The 18,306-nt window shown below is 38.9% G+C and overlaps 1 protein-coding gene across 3 annotated transcripts in view; it reads left to right on the top strand.

Moving 5' to 3' along the window:
- Positions 1–18,306, top strand: part of SLC49A4 (solute carrier family 49 member 4) — an 89,702-nt gene that overhangs the window by 27,372 nt on the left and 44,024 nt on the right. For all 3 annotated transcript variants that reach the window (XM_015130003.3, XM_077993808.1, XM_028844583.2), the window contains exons 3-4: positions 4,405–4,670; positions 10,906–11,035. In XM_015130003.3, the coding sequence (XP_014985489.1) occupies positions 4,405–4,670; positions 10,906–11,035 (396 nt within the window). The remainder of the gene's footprint in view (positions 1–4,404; positions 4,671–10,905; positions 11,036–18,306) is intronic.

The following is an 18,306-nucleotide window of genomic DNA, read 5'->3' as shown; positions in this document are numbered from 1 at the left end:
AAATGACCTCCTCTTTGCTGAATCCAGTGGTTACATTTTAGTTATTATAAACGATCTTTCTTTTGATGTGATGATGTTGACCACTTACTCTTATGTTCCTGGAATTCATCTCTCCTTAGTTGCTGTGATACCAGTCTTTCCTCTTTTACTTTTTTTCTGCCTTATAATGGCTCCTTCTCAATCGTCTTGCTCGACTCCCATTCCTCTATTTTTAAAATATTGTTATTCTCCAGTGTTTGTTCCCCAACCAAATCCACCTCCAACTTGTATTTCTCAGGTCAGACTGCTTTTCTTAGCTTCCGGCCTATAATAGCCACATATTGGATGTTTGTACAGAGTTGTGGGTGCCCTCCTCACCAGTGTCCACCCCCTCGCCTGGCCATATCTATTATATTACCTTGACGGTTCGCCAGACCATCCGTCCTCCACCTCCCCACTGTGTTGCCAGTACCACTTTAAACCATGCCATAGATTCCCTGTCCTGGACTTCATGCCTGAGGGTGTCCCATTCTGGCTTTCAGCCTTGCCCTTCCATGTGGGGCTCAGGATTTCATAGGGCCAAGGGGATGTGCACACCCTGGCCTCCACCCTCTAATCTTATGCACTAGCTACACAAGACCCCAAAAACAGTCCTTACAACAAGCCTCTTTCCCAGGCCTGCTCTTCCAAGAGTAGGCTGCATCCCTGCTGTGTACTTCCTAGGCCTAAGAGATAGCTAAGGGGCAGCTATTTGGAGGGGATAGATGGAGCTTAGATGGAGTTTGGACCTTCAGCTCCACATGTATATATGCAAAGCCCTGATATATAGACCAGGGCCAGAGGTCAGAAGAGAAGAAGGACATGCAGAGACCTCTGTCTGTATTCTTGTCATAGGCAACATAAGCATAGGGGCAGGCCAAACCATTGCCTTCTTTTTCTTTATATTCCTGCTACAGTGCTGGTAAGTGACGCTTCACCTGCTTTTTAGGGATTCTTAAGGGCAAGGGCTTTAGCTTTTTAATTTTACATTCTCATTTGCCTATCACAGTGCCTACCCAACACATGGTGACTACTCAGTATATGTTTGTTGACTTCAGTAATAAATGCATAGTTAACATTTTATAATTATATTTTTTCCTTTATTATCATTTTAAAGAGGTTATGGAAATGTTCATGTGATTTTATGATGTCTTAGGGTCAGTATTTTTCCAGAAAAAAATGTATCTCTAATTTTGCATTCCTATTAAATGGAAAAATTAGACTTAATATATAAGCAGAATTTTATTTTTAAATATCTTTTTATGAATTTATTTCATAAAATGGGGTTTGTTAATGGTAGGTGGTAGAAAATAGTGTCAGGCAAACATGAAAATCTTGATACTACAGATTACTGTAACATCACAGTCCCCAGTACAACAGTGCTTATGACCAGTTATAACACATTAGAAACTGCTGAACCCTGAGGGATGCTAGGATAGAAGTGTCAGAAGGAGCAGGACTGAGTTCTGGAAAACTACAAAGTGCTGGGAGGAGTGGGACTGGGTTTCCCTGCCAGGTTTCTCATGAATTCAGAGGCTAACTAGTTCTCCTACTGAGCTTGTTTATGAAGAGTGGTGTATGATGACTTTTAATGCAAAAGCATGTAATTATCTAAAATTGGAGTAACTTTACAACACCACATAAGCTTGTTTTAATTCCTGAGATGATTTTTAACTATAACCTATATGCCTTAGATTGGCCTCCCAAGTTCAAGGACCTTTAAATCAAGAACCCATCTGAAGTGTCCCTGGTGCTATTCCTTCTTTGGATACTATTTTAACACATACTGTGTCTCAGTGAGAAATGTTCTGGTCTAAGAGTCGAGTAAACTGGACTTGGATGGCCCTTACATTATCTGAAACTCACACATTCTCTGACTCTTAGGTTTGCTGCTTGGATAATAGTCTATTTGTGATTCCACTGAGAAGTATCAAAGAGTTCAGCCATGGGAATAATTTGAGTTTTATTCCTTAACTATGAGGAGCTTCTTTCTTTCTTTCTTTCTTTCTTTCTTTCTTTCTTTCTTTCTTTCTTTCTTTCTTTCTTTCTTTCTTTCTTTCTTTCTTTTTCTTTCTTTCTTTCTTTCTTTCCTTCCTTCCTTCCTTCTTTCTTTTCTCTTTCTTTCTTTCTTTCCCTTTTCCTTCTTTTCTTTCTTTTCGTTTTTTCCCTTCCTTCCTTTCTCTTTTCTTTCTTTCTTTCCCTTCTCTCCCTCCCTTCCTCCTTTCCTTCTCCCCTTCCCTTCCTCCCTCCCTCCCTTTCTTCCTTCCTTTCCTCTCCTCTCCTCTCCTTTCCTTTCCTTTTTTTCTCTTTTTTTTCTTTTTTCTTCTTTTTTTTTTGAGACAAAGTCTCGCTCTGTTGCCCAGGCTGTAGTGCAGTGGCACAATCTTGGCTTAGTGCAACCTCTGCCTCCCAGGCTCAAGCGATTCTCATGCCTCAGCCTCCTGAATAGCTGGGATTACAGGCATGCGTCACCACGCCCAGCTAATTTGTGTATTTTTAGAGGAGGTGGGGTTTTGTCATGTTGGCCAGGCTGGTCTTGAACTCCTGGCCTCAAGTGATCCACCCACCTTGGCCTCCCAAAATGCTGGGGTTACAGGCATAAGCCACTGTGCCCAGCCAGGAGTCCTGCTTTCTTATCAGTCTTTTTGTTTGTTTGTTTTTTATTTATTTCTTCCATGTTCTTGTTCTACCCTTAACATTTTTAGACATAGTAAAGTTTACTCATTCCAAGCCTTCTTCTAGTTGACAGGAGTCTAATACCTCATAAAAAGTATCAAGTATCAAAGCAGTTACTTTATGAACCATCACACATTGTCTCATTGTTGTGCCATCACAGGTAATGATTAAAACCACTTAATGATGTTATTGCTGGAACATTTCTATAATAAAACTGCTGTGGGACAGCTTGGGTTCCACTGGCTTTTGGAGGAAGTAAACAGTTTAAATTGTTTCTGTCATCTAGAAAATAATTCCCCTTACACAGGGAGATTTTTAAACTCAATTTTAAATTGAGTTTTTTAAATTTAGTAATATCAATGACACTTGGAGCTATGTTGCCTTCATGTAATTTTTCCAACATTATGAAGCTATGGGCAGCCCTAATTCACATATTTCACTTCCCACTCTTGTGTTTCTACATTAGGACACTTCCTCTCCCCATGTGCTTATTTTTCTCTTCTGCGTTCAGAAAACTTTTTTTTCTCTAACTGGCTTAAGATGGCAGTTTAAAAAAAGAGGATTTGAGACACACATAGTGCTTAGAAAGCAAAACAAGCGGAAGAAAAAGATGAGTTCATATCATGAAAATGTCACATGTACTGTCCCTTCCCTTTCCTCTACCTCCAGGGCAAGAGAGGTTGACATGTCTCCCTTTCTTGCCTGTGCTTTCTTTGGACTTCTGGCCTCTTTTCTACTTCAAGGCAGCTCTTAAATGTGAACGTGTATATTGGGGGTGGGGGAGCAATAGAATAAAAGAGTTGGCCAACAAGGAACAGGAGTGCTAAGTAGAATATTGGGAAAAGGTCAGCAAGAGAACAAATGGAATGGAAAAAAGGAAACTACTTTTCATTAATCCTTACAATTTAAGTCAGAATCGGAGTATAAGAACTGGAAGGGACTTAGTGATCCTGTCATTACAGTACCCTAACCTAACAGATGCTCCGTAAGTGCATATTCAACTTAAACTGATCTCCTCATTTCACGAGGAAGAAATGGAACCCCACAAAGTTAGGTATTGTTCAGGGCTAGCTCTGAGCTCAGCTGGAACCCAGGTCCTCCAGTTCCTCAATGACCTTTTCTATTAGAAGATACTTCAATGACTCTTTCATTTTTTGTATTTCCACCATTTGGCAAAGAGTGGGTATGAAATGTTGAGCTCAACTGTAAGGCTGTTGGCACTTAGTAGGTCTGTTAATGAGTGGCAGTCTAGTAGAAGGAGTATGGATTTTGGAATCAGACCTGGATCTAAATTTCAGCTCTGCCTGTCAGCACTTGGGCAAGTTTCTTAATCTTTCCGAACATAGGATTTTTCATCTCAGTAAATGGGGATCATAATAGCTACCACTTAGTGTTGTTATAACAACTAAATGAAGCAAGGTTCTAAGTACTTACAAGAAGTACTTAGTTTGATGTGTGGCACAAATCATAGGTGACAGTAAATATTTGTGAAATGAATAAATGGTAACTATTACTATGTTTGATCTCCCTCATAGGGAGTCAACCTACCTTTTTTAGAAGGTAAATCAACATGTCTTTTAGGCATGTCATATTCTTTACAGATATGTATACTTATTGACATAGTTAAAAACTGCTGTTTGGCTCATTTCTTTTTGTCTTAGAGAATGCCTGTTTCAAATACCTCACAGCCTTTTAATTTTTAAATTCCAGATTAATTCATGGAGGACAGATGTTAAATGGATTGGCAGGTCCAACTGTAATGAATGCAGCACCATTTCTCTCCACGACGTGGTTTTCTGCAGATGAAAGGGCCACAGCCACAGCTATTGCATCAATGCTCAGTTATCTTGGGGGAGCATGTGCATTTTTAGTTGGACCACTTGTTGTTCCAGCTCCCAATGGGACATCACCTCTTCTCGCTGCAGAGAGCAGCAGGGCACATATTAAAGATCGCATAGAGGCTGTGTTATATGCAGGTAATTTGAAGTTTATTTTCTTCTTGTTATACTTTGTCTTTTATCTCAATCATCTTCACTCTACGTTTTGTATACCAGACACCTTCATATGAAATACTTGAGAGGACTAATATGTAAACTTACATACACTGTGCATTCCTTATCATATGATATAGAGATGCTTAATTAAAACTTAGCACTCTTCCTGGGAAGTTAAATTTTAAATTTATTATTGCCACATGGAGGGGTATTTCTTAATTTAGTCTTTTTATCTATTTGCAGTTAAGCACTGTATAACACATTTTCTGTGTCCTCTGTAGATATCAGGATAGAAAACGTCGTGATTGACAATAACCATTTGTTAAACATCTATCTGTTGGTAGATGTTAAGCCCATTTTCTCCCTTGTAGTTTCTCCATTATTGGCCATGTTCTGTAACCTTATTTACCTTGATCATCTACAGTTTATCCTCATTTCCTACTCTCTGTATGTTTAGTCTGTTATTCAGGGATACTGACCTTTCTAAAATATTCTCTTTGAATTATTTTATTTCTAGAGTCGAGCCCTGGTCCACTCTTATAGTATAGTCTCCTACAGATTTTCATAGATATAGCCCCTCTCTCCATATGCCTGTTTATTATTTCCTCTGCATTCAGGAAACTTTTTGTAAGTGTTTACTATATGCCAAGCACTGTGCTAAGCACTAGGAATTGGTAAGGTCAATGATGAGACAATTGTAATACAAACAAAGATATACAGAAGTTGGGAGACCTAACTTGCCTGGGTTTGTAGGGAAGTTGAGGGGGGAGGATAGGCTTCAACAAGAATGTAATAATTAAAGTTAAGAATTTTGTAGGAGTTCACCAAGTGTTTGAGTGGTTAGTGTATTCCATACAGAGGGAACAGTAACTGCAAAGGCAGGGAAGGTATGAGAGAGCTCAATATGTCTAGGGAACTGCAAGTAATTGAGTATGGCTGGAGTGGTATAAATGTTTGTGTTTGGGTATAGGTAACAAGTGGCAGAAAATGAGACTGGAACAATAAGGGACCCAATTATACTGAACCTTGTTTTAACTTCTTTGTTCACTTATCAATTTCACAAACATGTTTTGAACGCCTGTGTATCTGTCACTATGCGAGTCACTGAGATAGGCATGGTTCCTGGTGTAACAGAACTTACAGTGTTCTGAATGGTACAGACAGGTCAACAGTTATAAAATAGAACAGTGAGTATTATAAACCAAAGGCCTACAATTGCTCTAAGAGCTCAGAAAGGAGCATCTAACCCAGATTTTGGAGGTGAAGTAGAGCTTCCTGGAGATGCAGCATCTAAATCAGAGTCTGAGGAATGAGAGAATGATGGTTAAATACAGCAGGCAGGAAGATTACACTATGGAGAAGAAACTTAAAGGAGAAGCCCGATGAAGGGAGACACCCTGGTACATTCAAGCCCAGAGTGGCTGAGATCTGGTGAGAGCAGTAGTAGGTGAAGCTAGAGAGGAAAGCAAGCCCCACGCAAACCTTCTAAGCAGGGCTGAAGGGTTTGAGGTTCACCATATTGTAGGCAAAGGCCACACTCTGAAGAACTGTACATCAGAGAGTTATTTGATGACATTTACATTTCAAAATATGGTTTAGAGGGATTAAAACTGAAAGCAGCAGTATATAAAGCATTTCACCTCCTTTACACAACTTACCCCTTTTAAAGAAAAAGTAAAAATGTAAAAATGAGTAAATAAAACTGAACGCAGGTGAAACGTAAGTTTTAAACTTCATTTTGGTCATGTTATTCTTTTTATTGAAAACCTAAGCAGTTATTGTATTTTTTACATGATGTTAACCACTGTTAAGCATGTGTCAGTGGAGTACATGCAGCTCATGGTTCCCATGCAGTCAAGCAGAAGCCCCTGCTCAAAGTCTCCCAGTTACTTCTTCATTGCTTTCCTGTTTGCCAATCTGCCTTTCTGAAATACTGCCCCATGACTTAATTCTATTCAAAATACTGTGCTAGGATTGTCATTTTAAAAAGTTAAAGATTCTTAAATTATTCCCGACAAAGGTAACATAAGAAAAGTAAACTACAGATCCAGATCTCAGATGAGTATAAACAAAAAGTCCTGAATAAAATATGAGCAAACTGATTCCAGCAACATATATCATAAAACGGTTGCTATACCATAACTAAATGGGATTTATTCCAGCAATGCAAGGTTGGTTTAACATTCAAAACTCAATTTATGTAATATATCAGCAGATAAAAGGGAAAAAAACATGATCACCTTAAAAGATGAAGAAAAAGCATTTGAAAAATCCAACACCCTTTCAATGAACTAGAAACAATCAATGAATTAGGAACTCTCTCAACCTAATAAAAAGCATCTATTAGAAACCCACAAGAGGCCTGGCATGGTGACTCATGCCTGTAATCCCAGCACTTTGGGAGGCCAAAAAGGGAGGATCACTTGAGGCCAGGAGTCTGAGACCAGCCTGCCCAATATAGCAAAACCCCATCTCTACTAAAAGTACAAAACAAATAGCCGGACATGATGGCACATGCCTGTAATCCCAGTTACTCGGGAGGCTGAGGCACGAGAATCGTTTGAGCCTGGGAGACAGAGGTTGTAATGTGAGCCAAGATCACACCACTGCACTCCAGCCTGGGTGACAGAGTGAGACTCTGTCTCAAAAAACAAACAACCTGCAGGTAACATCACATTTCACTTCTAGGGTTATGAACAAGACAAGGATGTCCATTTTTCCATGCCTTTTTAAAACTGCTGGAGGTTCTAGGCAGTATCACTGAATAAGAAAAGCAAAAGATACCCAGATTGTAAAGGAAGTAGTAAAGAATGTCTCTGTTGAAAATGATGAGATCTTGAATATAGAAAATTCTCTGCAATTCACTAAAAACTATTAGATCTAAAAAAAGAGCTTAGAAAGTTTTATGGTACAAGATTAATATGTAAAAATCAGTTGTATGTCTATATATTGGCAATGAACAATCTTAACATACAATTCAATTTGCAATAGCATCAAAAAGAATATGTTTAGGAATAAACTTAACAAATGAAGTGTAGAACGTATAATCTGAAGACTACCACTGTTGAAAGAAATTAAAGAAGACCTAAATAAATGGAAAGACATTCCGTGTTCATGTTGGGAGGTTTAATATTGTGAAGATAACCCCAAATTTATTTGCAAATATAATACAATCCCTTTTAAAATCCCAGCTGCCTTTGTTGCAGAAATCGACAAGGCGATCCTGAAGTTTACATGGAAATGCAAAGGACCAGCAATATCCAAAACAATCTTGAAAAGGAACAAAATTGGAGAACTCACACTTCTCAACTACAAAACTTATTACAAAGCTACAAGATAACATAGTACTGGCATAAGGATAGGCATATAAATCAGTAGAACAGAAATGAGATTCTAAAAAATAAGCCATTACATTTATGGTCAATTGATTTTTCAGAAGGGTCCTAAGATAATAAGGGAAAAAGTCTTTTCAGTAAATGGTACAGGAACAACTGAATATCCAAATTCAAAAGAATGAATTTGAACCCCCTCGTTAACTCAAACCTGAATGTGAGAGCTAAAACTATAAAACTCTTAGAAGAAAACTAAAGAGTAAATCTTTATGACCTTGGGTTAGGTGAAGCCTTTTTATAAAAGACATCCAAAGCACAAGTGGCAAAGGAAAAAAGATAAGTTAGACTTCATCACAATTTAAAACTTTTGTGCTTCAAAGAACCCAGAAAGTGAAAAAGACAGTCCACAGAATGGGAGAAAATAGTTGCAAATCATATATCTGATAAGGGACTTATATCCAGATTATATAAAGCATTCTTACAACTCAACAACAGAAAGACAACGCTATTAAGAAGTGGGCAAAGGACTCAGACACATTTCTCCCAAGAAAATGCACAAATGTCCATCGAACACATGAAAAGATACTCAGTGTCATTAGTCATTAAGGAAATGTAAATTAAAACCGTGATAAGATACCCTTCACACCCAGTAGGATTGCTAGAATCAATAAAATGGAAAATAATAAAGTGTTGGCAAGAAAGTGGAGAAATTAGCACCCTCATACATTCCCATACATGGGAATCTAAAATGGTGTAGCCGCTTTAGAAACAGTTTCACAGTTCCTCAAAATGTTAAACAAAGATTACCATACAATCCAGAAATTCCATTTCTAGATATGTATCCAAGTGAAATGGAAACATACACCCATGTAAAAATGTATACATGAGGGTTCATAGCAGCATTATTTGTAAAAACCAAAAAGTGGAGACAACCCAGATGTCTATCTACTGATGAGTGGATGAATAAAATGTGGTATATCTGTACAGTGGAATATTATTTGACAATAAAAAATAGTAAGGTACTGATACTCCAACATGGATGACCCTTGAGAGCATTATGCAAAGTGAAAGAGGCCAGTCATAAAAGACCACATATTATATGATTCCATTTATAGGAAATGTCCATAATACTCAAATCTGTAGGGACTAAAAGTGGAGCAGAGGTTGCCTAGGGCTGGGAGATTGGGAGTAATGGGTACAGAGTTTCTTTTTGGGATGTTGAAAAAATCCTAAAATTGATTGTGGTTATGACTGTACAATTCTGCTGGTAAAGGAAAAACCACTAGATTGTGCACTTTAAATGTGTGCATTGTATGTCATGTGAATTATATCTCAGTGAAGTTGTTTACAAAAATACCAATAGAGGGTCAAAGAATATGAATAAGGCAATCACGGAAGACATACAAGTGGCCAATATGCATATTTTAGGTGCTCATTCAGTATTACTAATAATTAAAATAACTCTAAATTAGAACAGTTCATTAACTTCTTATTGCTCCCCAGATTGACAAAGAATAAACAGATTGAGAACACCAAAAAAAAAGAAAAGAAAAGCAAAAGGAATCTGTTAACAATCTTGTGTTTAAAAAAATAGGAATCTTTAAATTTCTAATTGCATTAAACAGAATTATCTGTGGTTAATTGTCTTATAGGAATGTTGTCCTTTTTGCTAAGAATAGCCCTAGAATTAAAATTATCCAACTGAAAGGACCTCTAGAAATCCCTAAATTCAATACCTTTATTGGCCTAGAAAGATTAAGGGATTTGTTCAAATTACAAGCTAATTAATGGCATAGACAGGTCTATATTCCAAGTTTCCTGACTTTTCTACTAGTGCTGTGCTTTTCTACAAAATTGTACACAGTTATCAAAAGCTGGAACTTCCAAGTGCCAGAATTATAGAGGGAAAGATTGGGATGCTAGAACCTTCCTTTCTATAATGGGGACAAATTAAGATTGTTTGGGTGTTCATTTTACTTCTGATTGTTTAATACTCTACATTAGCTACTCTTGTGTTTAAATTCTATTCTCTGTCTCTTGGTTTCTTATTTTTGGATGCTTTCTTATTCAAATTTCCCGTACAACCTGTAAATTGGGTCTATCTTACACAGCGCATCAGACTATCCTATCATGAATGAAACAAACCTCCTATCCTGTTATTTCTTACCAGTTTTTTTTTCTGAGTGCTATACTTATTAGACAATCATCCTAGACCTGTTTCACAATCTCTTTTATAGTAACGTACTGTTGGCTTTTAATATTTTCTCCATAAGGCAACATTTGTTTACTTCCTCAATCTTTTTATCTGTGTGCCATAGTACCAGCATATACATCATTGTTAGTATAACCTCTAACCAATTACTTGCTGAAATTTGTATCTTTATATATTCTTTTTTTTTTTTTAAACTACACTGAGCAATCTTGGCTAGATACTGTATTTTGCTTATCTTTATGAGCCTCAGACTCAGTTGATGCTCAGTAAATATTTGTTAGATAAATGAATACCTGAGAGGCCGGGCATGGTGGCTTACACCTGTAATTCTAGCATTTTGGCAGGCTGAGACAGGAGAATGGCTTGAACGACACTTGAGCTCAGGAGTTCGAGACCAGCCTGGACCACATGGTGAGACCCTATCTCTACAAACAATAAAAATAAAAATTAGCCTGGCATGGTGGCATGCATCTGTGGTTCCAGCTACTTGGGAGGCTGAGGCAGGAGGATCACTTGAGCCCAGGAGGGTCAAGTCTGTAGTGAGCCATGTTCATGCCACTGCATTCCAGCCTGGGTGAGAGAGTGAGACCCTGTTTGAAAAAACAAATAAATACTTGAAGTATTCAACTTTTTGTGTGGCCTGGTTAACATTTTACCTATCTTTTTCTTTCAGAATTTGGAGTTATCTGCTTAATATTTTCTGCAACACTAGCTTATTTCCCACCCCGACCTCCTCTTCCTCCCAGTGTTGCTGCAGCTAGCCAGCGGTTGAGTTACCGGAGAAGCGTCTGTAGATTATTAAGGTAAATATACTGAGAGTCATTGGATGGCTTTGACTGACACCTTCAAGATAACTTCAGATTTTTAAAAAATAATTTAAGATAGTAATTTTTCAGCAACCTATTAATTAGGTAGTAATTGATAAAATAGTAATTGAATATTTTAGATTTCCTACCAGAAATCTATCTTGAAAAATCACCAAAAACAAAAACCTCTGTAATTTTTGCCTTCTCTATATATCACCTATACTATTATTTGCTTAATGTTTTAAAAATCAAATATTTTATTTTTCTTAAATAACTTGATTTGTATTTGAAATTGTATGATATAAAAAATCCTGTATCATACAATAGTGTCTGTGAAATCATGGATTCTATGTGTTATACTTTTCCTAATATGCACATTATTTTAATTTATTATGTATTTGTTAAGGCATATTAAAATAAGCAGGCAATAGTCAATACAAAGTGAATAAAATAAATAATATTATTCTCATATCAACTGAAATCATTTTATGTACCAGCAGTAGGATCATACTTTAAGAAGCCTAATATATTATTTATTTTTATTGGTATAACTTAAGTATAGTTAGATTAAACTCTAGTCTTGAAGGCTCAAATGCCCAGTACTGAATTTAATTCTTGGGATATATAAAACACCACTATTGATTATGATTTGCAATTGGACCACTATACTTTGTCATTTGAAATTTTTTCTTTTTTTTTTTTTTTTTTTTTTTTTTTTTTGAGACGGAGTCTGGCTCTGTCGCCCAGGCTGGAGTGCAGTGGCCGGATCTCAGCTCACTGCAAGCTCCGCCCCCTGGGTTTACGCCATTCTCCTGCCTCAGCCTCCCGAGTAGCTGGGACTACAGGCGCCCGCTGCCTCGCCCGGCTAGTTTTTTGTATTTTTTAGTAGAGACGGGGTTTCACCGTGTTAGCCAGGATGGTCTCGATCTCCTGACCTCGTGATCCGGCCGTCTCGGCCTCCCAAAGTGCTGGGATTACAGGCTTGAGCCACCGCGCCCGGCCGAAATTTTTTCATAGTTAGTTGTGAGGAGTTTTTATTGATTCTTCCAACAACTCTCTCTCAATTGGTTCTTTATTTTCTTGGGTTCCTCTCCCCAAATGGTAAGTTTCTTGTGGTAAAGAAGTAGTATCTGTGTCTTTATATCTGCTGCAATAATACTGTCCAATAGGAATAAAATGGAAGCCACATAAGGAATCTTACATTTTCTGGTAGTTTTCAATAAATTTTTTTTTTAATTTATTTATTATTATTATACTTTCAGTTGTAGGGTACATGTGCATAACGTGCAGGTTTGTTACATATGTATACTTGTGCCATGTTGGTGTGCTGCACCCATCAACTCGTCATTTACATCAGGTATAACTCCCAATGCAATCCCTCCCCCCTCCCCCCTCAACATGATAGGCCCCGGTGTGTGATGTCCCCCTTCCTGAGTCCAAGTGATCTCATTGTTCAGTTCCCACCTATGAGTGAGAACATGCGGTGTTTGGTTTTCTGTTCTTGTGATAGTTTGCTAAGAATGATGGTTTCCAGCTGCGTCCATGTCCCTACAAAGGACACAAACTCATCCTTTTTTATGGCTGCATAGTATTCGATGGTGTATATGTGCCACATTTTCTTAATCCAATCTGTCACTGATGGACATTTGGGTTGATTCCAAGTCTTTGCTATTGTGAATAGTGCTGCAATAAACATACGTGTGCATGTGTCTTTGTAGCAGCATAATTTATAATCCTTTGGGTATATACCCAGTAATGGGATGGCTGGGTCATATGGTACATCTAGTTCTAGATCCTTGAGGAATCGCCATACTGTTTTCCATAATGGTTGAACTAGTTTACAATCCCACCAACAGTGTAAAAGTGTTCCTATTTCTCCACATCCTCTCCAGCACCTGTTGTTTCCTGACTTTTTCATGATCGCCATTCTAACTGGTGTGAGATGGTATCTCATTGTGGTTTTGATTTGCATTTCTCTGATGGCCAGTGATGATGAGCATTTTTTCATGTGTCTGTTGGCTGTATGAATGTCTTCTTTTGAGAAATGTCTGTTCATATCCTTTGCCCACTTTTTGATGGGGTTGTTTTTTTTCTTGTAAATTTGTTTGAGTTCTTTGTAGGTTCTGGATATTAGCCCTTTGTCAGATGAGTAGATTGCAAAAATTTTCTCCCATTCTGTAGGTTGCCTGTTCACTCTGATGGTAGTTTCTTTTGCTGTGCAGAAGCTCTTTAGTTTAATGAGATCCCATTTGTCAATTTTGGCTTTTGCTGCTGTTGCTTTTGGTGTTTTAGACATGAAGTCTTTGCCCATGCCTATGTCCTGAATGGTACTACCTAGGTTTTCCTCTAGGATTTTTATGGTATTAGGTCTAACATTTAAGTCTCTAATCCATCTTGAATTAATTTTCGTATAAGGAGTAAGGAAAGGATCCAGTTTCAGCTTTCTACTTATGGCTAGCCAATTTTCCCAGCACCATTTATTAAATAGGGAATCCTTTCCCCATTTCTTGTTTCTCTCAGGTTTGTCAAAGATCAGATGGCTGTATATGTGTGGCATTATTTCTGAGGACTCGGTTCTGTTCCATTGGTCTATATCTCTGTTTTGGTACCAGTACCATGCTGTTTTGGTTACTGTAGCCTTGTAGTATAGTTTGAAGTCAGGTAGCGTGATGCCTCCAGCTTTGTTCTTTTGACTTAGGATTGTCTTGGAGATGCGGGCTCTTTTTTGGTTCCATATGAACTTTAAAGCAGTTTTTTCCAATTCTGTGAAGAAACTCATTGGTAGCTTGATGGGGATGGCATTGAATCTATAAATTACCTTGGGCAGTATGGCCATTTTCACGATATTGATTCTTCCTATCCATGAGCATGGTATGTTCTTCCATTTGTTTGTGTCCTCTTTTATTTCACTGAGCAGTGGTTTGTAGTTCTCCTTGAAGAGGTCCTTTACATCCCTTGTAAGTTGGATTCCTAGGTATTTTATTCTCTTTGTAGCAATTGAGAGTGGGAGTTCACTCATGATTTGGCTCTCTGTTTGTCTGTTACTGGTGTATAAGAATGCTTGTGATTTTTGCACATTAATTTTGTATCCTGAGACTTTGCTGAAGTTGCTTATCAGCTTAAGGAGATTTGGGGCTGAGACAATGGGGTTTTCTAAATATACAATCATGTCATCTGCAAACAGGGACAATTTGACTTCTTCTTTTCCTAACTGAATACCCTTGATTTCTTTCTCTTGCCTAATTGCCCTAGCCAGAACTTCCAACACTATGTTGAATAGGAGTGGTGAGAGAGGGCATCCCTGTCTTGTGCCAGTTTTCAAAGGGAATTTTTCCAGTTTTTGCCCATTCAGTATGATATTGGCTATGGGTTTGTCATAAATAGCTCTTATTATTTTGAGGTACGTTCCATCGATACCAAATTTATTGAGTGTTTATAGCATGAAGGGCTGTTGAATTTTGTCAAAAGCCTTTTCTGCATCTATTGAGATAATCATGTGGTTCTTGTCTTTGGTTCTGTTTATATGCTGGATTATGTTTATTGATTTGCGAATGTTGAACCAGCCTTGCATCCCAGGGATGAAGCCCACTTGATCATGGTGGATAAGCTTTTTGATGTGTTGCTGAATCTGATTTGCCAGTATTTTATTGAGGATTTTTGCATCGATGTTCATCAGGGATATTGGTCTAAAGTTCTCTTTTTTTGTTGTGTCTCTGCCAGGCTTTGGTATCAGGATGATGTTGGCCTCATAAAATGAGTTAGGAAGGATTCCCTCTTTTTCTATTGATTGGAATAGTTTCAGAAGGAATGGTACCAACTCCTCCTTGTACCTCTGGTAGAATTCAGGTGTGAATCCATCTGGTCCTGGACTTTTTTTGGTTGGTAGGCTATTAATTATTGCCTCAATTCAGAGCCTGCTATTGGTCTATTCAGGGATTCAACTTCTTCCTGGTTTAGTCTTGGAAGAGTGTAAGTGTCCAGGAAATTATCCATTTCTTCTAGATTTTCCAGTTTATTTGCGTAGAGGTGTTTATAGTATTCTCTGATGGTAGTTTGTATTTCTATGGGGTCGGTGGTGATATCCCCTTTATCATTTTTAATTGCGTCGATTTGATTCCTCTCTCTTTTCTTCTTTATTAGTCTTGCTAGCGGTCTGTCAATTTTGTTGATCTTTTCAAAAAACCAACTCCTGGATTCATTGATTTTTTGGAGAGTTTTTTGTGTCTCTATCTCCTTCAGTTCTGCTCTGATCTTAGTTATTTCTTGCCTTCTGCTAGCTTTCGAATGTGTTTGCTCTTGCTTCTCTAGTTCTTTTAATTGCAATGTTAGAGTGTCAATTTTAGATCTTTCCTGCTTTCTCTTGTGGGCATTTAGTGCTATAAATTTCCCTCTACACACTGCTTTAAATGTGTCCCAGAGATTCTGGTATGTTGTATCTTTGTTCTCATTGGTTTCAAAGAACATCTTTATTTCTGCCTTCATTTCGTTATGTACCCAGTAGTCATTCAGGAGCAGGTTGTTCAGTTTCCATGTAGTTGAGCGGTTTTGATTGAGTTTCTTAGTCCTGAGTTCTAGTTTGATTGCACTGTGGTCTGAGAGACAGTTTGTTATAATTTCTGTTCTTGTACATTTGCTGAGGAGTGCTTTACTTCCAATTACGTGGTCGATTTTGGAGTAAGTACGATGTGGTGCTGAGAAGAATGTATATTGTTGATTTGGGGTGGAGAGTTCTATAGATGTCTATTAGGTCTGCTTGCTGCAGAGATGAGTTCAATTCCTGGATATTCTTGTTAACTTTCTGTCTCGTTGATCTGTCTAATGTTGACAGTGGAGTGTTGAAGTCTCCCATTATTATTGTATGGGAGTCTAAGTCTCTTTGTAAGTCTCTAAGGACTTGCTTTATGAATCTGGGTGCTCCTGTATTGGGTGCATATATATTTAGGATAGTTAGCTCTTCCTGTTGAATTGATCCCTTTACCATTATGTAATGGCCTTCTTTGTCTCTTTTGATCTTTGATGGTTTAAAGTCTGTTTTATCAGAGACTAGTATTGCAACCCCCGCTTTTTTTTGTTCTCCATTTGCTTGGTAAATCTTCCTCCATCCCTTTATTTTGAGCCTATGTATGTCTCTGCATGTGAGATGGGTCTCCTGAATACAGCAGACTGATGGGTCTTGACTCTTTATCCAGTTTGCCAGTCTGTGTCTTTTAATTGGAGCATTTAGCCCATTTACATTTAAGGTTAAGATTGTTATGTGTGAACTTGATCCTGCCATTATGATATTAACTGGTTATTTTGCTCGTTAGTTGATGCAGTTTCTTCCTAGCCTCGATGGTCTTTACATTTTGGCATGTTTTTGCAATGGCTGGTACCAGTTGTTCCTTTCCATGTTTAGTGCTTCCTTCAGGGTCTCTTGTAAGGCAGGCCTAGTGGTGACAAAATCTCTAAGCATTTGCTTATCTGTAAAGGATTTTATTTCTCCTTCACTTATGAAACTTAGTTTGGCTGGATATGAAATTCTGGGTTTAAAATTCTTTTCTTTAAGAATGTTGAATATTGGCCCCCACTCTCTTCTGGCTTGGAGAGTTTCTGCCGAGAGATCTGCTGTTAGTCTGATGGGCTTCCCTTTGTGGGTAACCCGACCTTTCTCTCTGGCTGCCCTTAAGATTTTTTCCTTCATTTCAACTTTGGTGAATCTGGCAATTATGTGTCTTGGAGTTGCTCTTCTCGAGGAGTATCTTTGTGGCGTTCTCTGTATTTCCTGGATTTGAATGTTGGCCTGCCCTACTAGGTTGGGGAAGTTCTCCTGGATGATATCCTGAAGAGTGTTTTCCAACTTGGTTCCATTTTCCCCCTCACTTTCAGGCACCCCAATCAGACGTAGATTTGGTCTTTTTACATAATCCCATACTTCCTGCAGGCTTTGTTCATTTCTTTTTCTTCTTTTTTCTTTTGGTTTCTCTTCTCGCTTCATTTCATTCATTTGATCCTCAATCGCAGATACTCTTTCTTCCAGTTGATCGAGTCGGTTACTGAAGCTTGTGCATTTGTCACGTATTTCTCGTGTCATGGTTTTCATCTCTTTCATTTCGTTTATGACCTTCTCTGCATTAATTACTCTAGCCATCAATTCTTCCACTTTTTTTTCAAGATTTTTAGTTTCTTTGCGCTGGGTACATAATTCCTCCTTTAGCTCTGAGAAATTTGATGGACTGAAGCCTTCTTCTCTCATCTCGTCAAAGTCATTCTCCGTCCAGCTTTGATCCGTTGCTGGCGATGAGCTGCGCTCCTTTGCCGGGGGAGATACGCTCTTATTTTTTGAATTTCCAGCTTTTCTGCCCTGCTTTTTCCCCATCTTTGTGGTTTTATCTGCCTCTGGTCTTTGATGATGGTGATGTACTGATGGGGTTTTGGTGTAGGTGTCCTTCCTGTTTGATAGTTTTCCTTCTAACAGTCAGGACCCTCAGCTGTAGGTCTGTTGGAGATTGCTTGAGGTCCACTCCAGACCCTGTTTGCCTGGGTATCAGCAGCAGAGGCTGCAGAAGATAGAATATTTCTGAACAGCGAGTGTACCTGTCTGATTCTTGCTTTGGAAGCTTCCTCTCAGGGGTGTACTCCACCCTGTGAGGTGTGGGGTGTCAGACTGCCCCTAGTGGGGGATGTCTCCCAGTTAGGCTACTCAGGGGTCAGGGACCCACTTGAGCAGGGAGTCTGTCCCTTCTCAGATCTCAACCTCCGTGTTAGGAGATCCACTGCTCTCTTCAAAGCTGTCAGACAGAGTCGTTTGCGTCTGCAGAGGTTTCGGCTGCGTTTGTTATTGCCTTGTCCCCAGAGGTGGAGTCTACAAAGACAGGCAGGTTTCCTTGAGCTGCTGTGAGCTCCACCCAGTTCGAGCTTCCCAGCAGCTTTGTTTACCTACTTAAGCCTCAGCAATGGCGGGCGCCCCTCCCCCAGCCTCGCTGCTGCCTTGCCGGTAGATCACAGACTGCTGTGCTAGCAATGAGGGAGGCTCCGTGGGTGTGGGACCCTCCCGGCCAGGTGTGGGATATGATCTCCTGGTGTGCCTGTTTGCTTAAAGCGCAGTATTGGGGTGGGAGTTACCCGATTTTCCAGGTGTTGTGTGCCTCAGTTCCCCTGGCTAGGAAAAGGGATTCCCTTCCCCCTTGCGCTTCCCAGGTGAGGCAATGCCTCGCCCTGCTTCAGCTCTCGCTGGTCGGGCTGCAGCAGCTGACCAGCACCGATCGTCCGGCACTCCCCAGTGAGATGAA

The sequence above is a fragment of the Macaca mulatta genome, chromosome 2 (genome assembly GCF_049350105.2).
Source record: "Macaca mulatta isolate MMU2019108-1 chromosome 2, T2T-MMU8v2.0, whole genome shotgun sequence".
In the NCBI taxonomy this organism is placed as follows: Eukaryota; Metazoa; Chordata; class Mammalia; order Primates; family Cercopithecidae; genus Macaca; species Macaca mulatta.
This window is presented reverse-complemented; position numbering and strand designations above follow the sequence as displayed.